This window comes from Nothobranchius furzeri, chromosome 1, assembly GCF_043380555.1.
Source record: "Nothobranchius furzeri strain GRZ-AD chromosome 1, NfurGRZ-RIMD1, whole genome shotgun sequence".
NCBI lineage: Eukaryota > Metazoa > Chordata > Actinopteri > Cyprinodontiformes > Nothobranchiidae > Nothobranchius > Nothobranchius furzeri.
The window spans coordinates 38,396,497-38,404,096 of record NC_091741.1 but is presented as its reverse complement, the minus strand read 5'-3'; the positions used below and the strand labels follow the sequence as shown (position 1 = coordinate 38,404,096).

General features: G+C 45.5%; 1 protein-coding gene across 1 annotated transcript; it reads left to right on the top strand.

The window, feature by feature from the left end:
- Positions 1 to 103: 103 nt before the first annotated feature.
- Positions 104 to 7,478, top strand: cwf19l1 (CWF19 like cell cycle control factor 1). The gene is made up of 14 exons (XM_015961508.3): positions 104 to 256; positions 386 to 470; positions 540 to 624; positions 1,032 to 1,133; positions 1,234 to 1,448; positions 1,549 to 1,664; positions 1,982 to 2,066; positions 2,165 to 2,314; positions 3,860 to 4,016; positions 4,101 to 4,180; positions 5,816 to 6,025; positions 6,102 to 6,221; positions 6,307 to 6,404; positions 7,199 to 7,478. The coding sequence occupies exons 1-14, from the start codon at positions 234 to 236 to the stop codon at positions 7,341 to 7,343; spliced, it is 1,671 nt and encodes a 556-aa protein (XP_015816994.1). The 5' UTR covers positions 104 to 233; the 3' UTR covers positions 7,344 to 7,478.
- Positions 7,479 to 7,600: the final 122 nt, after the last annotated feature.

Below are 7,600 nucleotides of genomic sequence, written 5' to 3'. Positions count from 1 at the left end.
TGTTTTTAAAACTTACTTATTTTAGGGTTGAACAAATCTGCACCCCCAAAGAAAAATCCTAATTTACCAAACTATCGTTAGCCAAATATCCGGTCCTTCTCAGTAAATGCAGGTGTTGTTTAACAGAAAAAAGGTTCCGTGTTTGTTTCTGTCGGACTGACATTAGTAACGGACGGTGTGTGGAAGCAGCGAACCCGCTGAATTCGAGCTTTGGAGGAAGAGTAAAGTAAATAATGGGCGACCAGCCTCTCAGAGTGTGAGTTTAACCTCTTTACTAACCACCTGCGCTTATAATAATGTCTAATAAGAGTCGCAGATCTGTTTTTATTTCGCGATGTTTGGTGTGAGAGTCTCTGTCGGGTTAAAGTCAGGCGTGTGTTTGCAGCCTGGCGTGTGGGGATGTCGAAGGCAGACTGAACGCTCTCTTCAGCCGAGTTCAGGCCATCCAGAAGAAGATGGGACAGTTTGATGTGAGTCAGATCTGAGAGAGAATCGGTTTTCTGCTGCCATGTTGGTGAAACGCGGATGTGTTCCTGCAGATGCTGCTTTGTGTTGGGGAGTTTTTTGGAGTGACGCCGGAAGCTGAAGCGGAGTGGCAGCTGTACAAAACTGGAGCCAAAAAAGGTGAAAATGTGTAGAAAAAGAACCAGATTCCTCCTGAATGGGCCAGAACAACATGGTACTGGTGCAGATGATAGTTTGACAAGTATCGTTTTGAAACGCCCTCACAAAAATATAACATCTAGTCTGTTACTGGAGCCTACCCACCAGGACGGGGCGGTCCAAAGGGAAGTCTGGGCTAATCTTTGGCCCTTGGAGTGGATTTTGAGGCCCTGGATTACAGTTCACTCTGCTGATTGATGCTAACCCTCTTAGCTGGTTGCACATTTTCATTACACGGGACATTACTGACGAGTGAGGACCAACCCCAGAGGAATCATCTCCCAGACTCGTTGTTCCACCTCTGTCTCCATACAGGCTATTTTAGGAGAGGCTAATTGAATTTAAAAACCTTCTCTTAACCTTTTCAGCTCCCGTTCACACGTACATCTTAGGAGCGGCCAGTCAGGAAACCGTGAGGAACTTTTCTACCTCTGATGGCTGTGAGCTGGCTGAAAACATCACATATCTGGGTAAGGCCACCTGGTAACCCAGCCTCTTGTCTAGACAGGGCTTGGGAATAAATACCAAAGCAAAACGTTTCAGTCTTTTAAACACTTTGTGCATTTTCAGGTCGGCGAGGTGTTTTTACGGGCGCGTCTGGGCTGCAGATCGCCTACGTCAGCGGTCGGGAGGCCCTACAAGAACCGGCTCCGGCTCATTTCTTCACGTCCAAAGATCTCTCAGCTCTTGTCACGTCACTGACCAGCAACTCCAAGTTCAGAGGGGTGGACATCCTGTTGACATCGCAGTGGCCCAGAGGGGTGTGGCAGTACGCAAGCACCCCGGTGAGGAGACACGTATTGTTCCTGCTGTTTGGATGAACATCAGTGTTTTAAGCCACGAGCTGCAGCTCTCAGGTGAGCTGATGGTTCTTTTTGGTTGCAGGAAGTGAACACAAAGTCGTGTGGAAGCAGCTCCATCTCCAGCCTTGCTGACAAACTCAAACCGCGGTACCACTTTGCAGCACTAGAGGGCGCCCATTACGAAAGGCTCCCTTACAGGTAGGCTGAAGAGGACTTTTGTCTTAGACCAGGTCCAGGACTACAGCTGGAGCTGGGTCAGAAACAGAATCACGTCATTGGTTCACTTTGAATTTAGATGTTTCCTCAAAACAAAACATTTTTCTTTGATTTTTGTATTTTTTTTTTCTGCAAACAAATCCAGCGAAGCGCCCCTCCGATCTCCATGGAGGGGCGCCAAGTGTCCATCTAGTTAATGAAAGACAAAATGAACGGTTCTCTACAAGGACTCGGTTCTCATTGTTCACAGCGAAGAGTCGTTAGGTCCCATCACTGATCTGAGCTTCCTCTGACCCCAGGAACCACGTGGTTCTGCAGGAGAACGCTCAACACGTCAGCCGCTTCATCGCCCTGGCAACCGTCAACAACCCTGCCAAGAAAAAGGTGTGTGTGTGTGTGCTTACTGCAGTTAAAGCTACAGTTACCTGGAGGTTGTGCTCTGAACGTTTGCTGCGTTAATAAACGGGACCTTCTGTGTTCAGTATCTGTACGCCTTCAACATCGTCCCCATGAAGAACCTGGATCCTGCAGAACTGGTGAAGCAGCCGCAGGACGTGACGGAGAACCCGTACAGGCACGCAGCTCAAGACAAAACGCACGCCCAGAAAACGGCTTTCAGCACCGCCGAGGAGGTAAACTGGAGTTGCTTAATTCAATTCAATTTTATTTATATAGCGCCAAATCACGACAAGAGTCGTCTCAAGGACCTTCACATAATAAACATTCCAATTCACAGTTCATTAAGCCAATCAGAAATAATGTTTCCCATATAAGGAACCCAGCAAATTGCATCAAGTCACTGACTAGTGTCAGTGACTTTACAGCAATCCTCATACTAAGCAAGCATGCAGCGACAGTGGAGAGGAAATCTCCCTTTCAACAGGAAGAAATCTCCAGAGAATCCTGGCTCAGTATAAAGCCGGGCGTACACTGTGCGACTTTTTCACTTTTTTGAGCCGATTTTCCAGTCGTGCGAGAAGCCACGACATCGGGGCGAGTTTTGCGCCGAGCGGTCGTGTAGTGTACAGGGGGTTACGAGAGGCGATTAACACCACGTGACCAGCCGCCGATCAGCAGTCGTGAGGTCGCACGGACTTCTGGTGTGTTTAATATTTCGCTCGTCCCTCGTGAGGGTATCGCACTGTTGAAGCGGCGCTGCGAGCAGCTGCGACCCAAAAAGTATCAGAACCGCTCACGGCGCATGCGCGCGCGATCCTGCATCAACGCCGGCCGGTCGCTCGCTATTTCCCTAATAACACACGCTGTGCGTTTTTGTTTCTACACGTTTTTTTTACTCACAAAGATTGTCAAGAAAGCGTGTTTGTCGTGTTCATGTCAAATTAAACTGATCACAAAACACAGATTTACTTTCTTTATTTCGTTTCCTCATCCAACCCCCATAAATCCCTGTGTGTCCTCCTGCAGCACTCCCGAAGGACAACAGGCAAGACAAAAAAGTCTGACGTGTTGAGTAAAAACTGCTATTTTTAGCACATTTTTAGGGCCGACGTGTTGCTACCAGACATACAGTGTGAGCAGTCAGGTCGCATGCGAGAACTGGGTCGTGCAGTGTGAGCACACGACTCGTGAGATCTGCTCTGCGAGGAAGTCGTACAGTTTGAGCTGAAGCTGAACGCTGCGAGTGAAAAAGTCGCACAGTGTACACCCGGCTTAAGCAGCCATCCTCCACGACTCACTGGGGATGGAGAAGACAGAGCACACACACACACACACACACACACACACACACACACACACACACACACACACACACACACACACACACACACACACACACACACACACACACACACACACACACACACACACACACACACACACACACACACACACACACACACACACACACACACACACACACACCCACCCACCCACCCACCCAGTAGTGTGTCTATGGTTACATTGTGATTGCTTAGTAAATATTCTATTTGGTGAGAGATAAATTTTATTGTATTTATCCTAGTGAATCTATAATTAAACGGGTAAACTAGTAGTAGCACATCCAACGTCAAGGAAAGTAAAATGTTATTATCTGGAGAGGGAGCATGTTTTAGTGGTTAGCAGCAGTGTGCTAGACGATGGCCTCCATGAGGTTATATTCAGGATTGTATGGTTCAAACATTTTGTATCCACTTCTTTACCTGCTTCACGTCTAGGAGCCGGCCCACCAGTTCTTCTTTGACCTGAGCAGGAACCAGGGCGGGGCCTCTCGAGGCCGCGGCAGGAAGCGGCTTTCAGACGGCGACGGGCGAAGTCGAGACCAGCAGCATGGCGGTGACAGGCACCACGAGCACAAACAGCCCCGCCGACACCGTGAGTCTAGTGGTTCTGAGCAAATGAATCAAACGTTTAAAGGAAGGCGAAACTTTTTGATATCTGTGTCTTCCTCGTGTCTAGCGCAGCCCACCGGTCCCTGCTGGTTCTGTCTGGCCAGTCCCCAGGTGGAGAAACATCTCGTCGTCAGCATCGGCACACATGTGAGGTCACACAGATGACATCACCGCTGACGCAAAAGTAACACACATCATTATTATTACTGCCGTACATCAGGGAGAGATGAATCGTCTCGAAACACTCCAGGGATGCTAAACGCCTACAGCTGATTTACTTCAGGATTTAGTCACATTCAAGATGGCCGCCACAGCTAATTAGCATGGATGAACCACTTTTACTGAGATTCAGCTACAATCGCATGTGTTACCATCTTGGAGTCATTAACACCCAAAATATTATTCTGACTGCAAGTGGATACAACTTCCTTCAAAAAACCTTTCACAATAAGAGCCCTGGGCAAAAGCATTTCTAACATTTGAAGCTCGTTAACGTGGCGTCGTCTCCTCTCGACTTTCGTCAATTAACATGGTTACAGCAGGTGTTATCATGAGAAAGGTGATGAACTCCACATTAAAATGATTATTAATGTAAATAGCGATGGGTACAGAATTCGGTACTTGTGAAGGTACCGACCAAATTCCACATTACCGACTGAGCACCGATTGACGTCATTTGAAACGGTGCCTCGTTTCGGTACCCGTCCTTCATAACAAGAACTTGCCTAGACAGCTGCACATGCACAAGAGCGTCATGTCGTCGGTCCCTGCGAGCGAGTTGTAAACAGAGCAGCATGGTAGAAAGAACGCACGCTAAAGCTTGGGTCCACTTCACTAAATGTGATGGGTAACTGGGTGATGATGAAACCAGCGACAACGATCTAAGTGAGACATCCTCATCTTAATCTGCTCCGGTAGGTAAATAAAATGTTTAAGATAACGTTAGCTTGATATGTTAGCTTCCGTTTCGCTAATGGTGCGTTCGCTTTCTCCTCTGAACTGCGAATTTCCGACTAGAAGAACACGAACGCGCTCTAAAGTTTGGCTTCACTTTACTAAATGCGACGGGTGATTGGGTGAAGATGAAACCAGTGACAACGATCTAAGTGTGAGGCATCATCGTTTTAATCTGTTCCAGCAGCTAAATAAACTGTTTAAGATAACGTTAGCTTGATATTTTAGCTTCCATTGCCACCGTTGTTATCAGCTAATGGTGCGTTCGCTTTCTCCTCGGAAATTCTAACTTCCCAGTAGGAAAAATCAAATGAAAAAGGACGGCAAAAGGAATGAAGATACACAGTAAATTTAGTTCACAGTAAACATGTTTGCTTCAGTTTAATTATCAGCTTATAAAACTACAAGGACGATGTTAAAATACAAACAGTTGTATGTTATTTATCTTGATATTTATCAAATATGGTTATATATATAGAAAAATATATATTTAATTATAAAAGATAATTAAAATATTAAACACTCAAAAGTATCTAAAATTGGTACCGTTAAGTACCGGTATCGATTCCTAGGTACCGGGAATTAGTACTGAATCGATTCAAATGTCAAACGAACCCATCCCTAAATGTAAATTATAAACGTAGATGCTTGCAGAACCCAGTAATACTGCTGGTTTTACTCTTCGTAGAAGTAGTGTTTGCCCATTTTTAACACATTTTCTAAATACTGAGTAATGACTTCACAAAAATCACATTAATTTTTGCAACAACCTGACAGAAGAAACACGATTTGATCCCATCGGTGTAGCTGAGTCTGACTGTGTTTTAGTGTTACCTGGCTCTGGCTAAAGGGGCGCTGGTCCCCCGTCACGTCCTGATCCTGCCCATCGGCCATTACCAGTCTGTGGTGGAGGTGAGCTCCGAGGTGCTGGAGGAGATGGAGAAGTACAAGTCTGCTCTGAGGAGCTTCTACAAGAGCAAAGGAGAGCGCTGTGTGCTGTTTGAGAGGAACTACAAGAGTCAGCATCTTCAGCTGCAGGTAGAACACACTAAAGAAGAATCTGTGACATCCTGGTGAGTCGGGAGGCGCTAAACGTATTTACGTTGTCTTTCAGGTCGTCCCTGTTCCGCTGGACCGCTGCACCACTGAAGACATCAAAGAGGCGTTTACAGTCCAGGCCCAGGAGCAGCAGATGGAGCTGATGGAGATTCCTCAGCACACCGACCTGAAACAGGTTCACACACCAGAACGAAACCTACAGACTCACTGTAGACGTAGAGATGTGCTGGTAGCTTACAGTGGTTTCTGTGTGTGCTCAGATTGCTCCTCCTGGGACACCGTACTTCTACGTCGAGCTGGATTCAGGGGAGAAACTCTTCTACAGGATCCAGAAACACTTTCCTTTGCAGTTTGGAAGGTGAACAGATAAACCTTCCCAAGCTGATTTATCATGTTTCAAGTTTAAAGAGCAAGTCACCCTCAAATCAACTTTATTTTTCTGATAAACTATATAAATGCGTGTCTAATCGTGCTGCAGACACGTGTAGTCTATAGTTTTGCACTTTAGTGCATTTTAGTTAAAATTTACATTTTCTGCCTAAAACTGTCAGTGTTGTGACGTTGTCAGGTAAAAACTCTGCACTGCATTTGAATTTAAATCTGCCATCGCTATTGGCTAAGAAGTACCCTAGAATGTTAGCTTGTACCATATGATGTCACAATGTCGTTGAGCCTGTGTGTGTGTGTTTGTTGGTGGCTCCGCCCTCTCTGTTTGCCAGGCAACAGCATTCGTTGCATTTTTCAAACGGGATGTGGGAGTGGAGTAATACTCTGGTAGGGGGTGACTTGCTCTTTAAATAATTCTGGGAATCTGATATTTAACCGTCCTGATTAAAACCACCTCGGTAGCTTTATCTGATTTATTTTAAACATTTTGTGTTTAAATGAACTTTCTCGTTTTAAATGACTGTCATGTTTATCAGTGAATATGCTGCTGTCAGGGCTGAAGGTGTCTGCTGGTCTCACCTTCGTCACATAAACAAGTTTATTTTTTACGCACACACACACACACGCGCGCGCGCCTTGCTGAAAATACAAAGTTTAGTACATTCCTCTTAAGTTCCAAAACGTTTAATTTATTTTATTGTTTTGAAAACCTGAAGGACATGCGTACTAAAACACAAGTATACATGTGTGTGTTTGTTCTCACAGGGAGGTTCTGGCCAGCGAGGTGGTGCTGAACATCCCCACGCGAGCAGACTGGAGGGAATGTAAACAGAGCAGAGAGGAAGAGGAAGATGACTGCAAACAACTGAGAGATGATTTCCAACCATATGACTTCGCTTGGGAAGACTAGCACACACACACACACACACACACGTTTAACTGCTCTTGTGAGGACCATGACTAAAGCGATGCCCAACGGGGACACTTGTCTTTTTTTGTTTTACAGAAGCTTTCCTGTAAATCAACAATAAATTGGTTTTTAAGATGTTGTCATATGATCATCTTGTTTTACATCAGCTTCATAAATGAAAGTTTATAGTAAAAATTAAGAAATGTTCTTTTCCTCTCTTGAACAAGAGACTATCCACATTTTTACAAGTTTGGATA

Bases quoted from the DNA above. Each gene is read 5' to 3' on its own strand.
- cwf19l1 (XM_015961508.3), top strand. From the start codon at position 234: ATGGGCGACCAGCCTCTCAGAGT. The intron at 1,665-1,981 runs GTAGGCTGAAGA...CTCTGACCCCAG, and splicing joins TACGAAAGGCTCCCTTACAG to GAACCACGTGGTTCTGCAGG. The intron at 4,181-5,815 runs GTGAGGTCACAC...ACTGTGTTTTAG, and splicing joins TCGTCAGCATCGGCACACAT to TGTTACCTGGCTCTGGCTAA.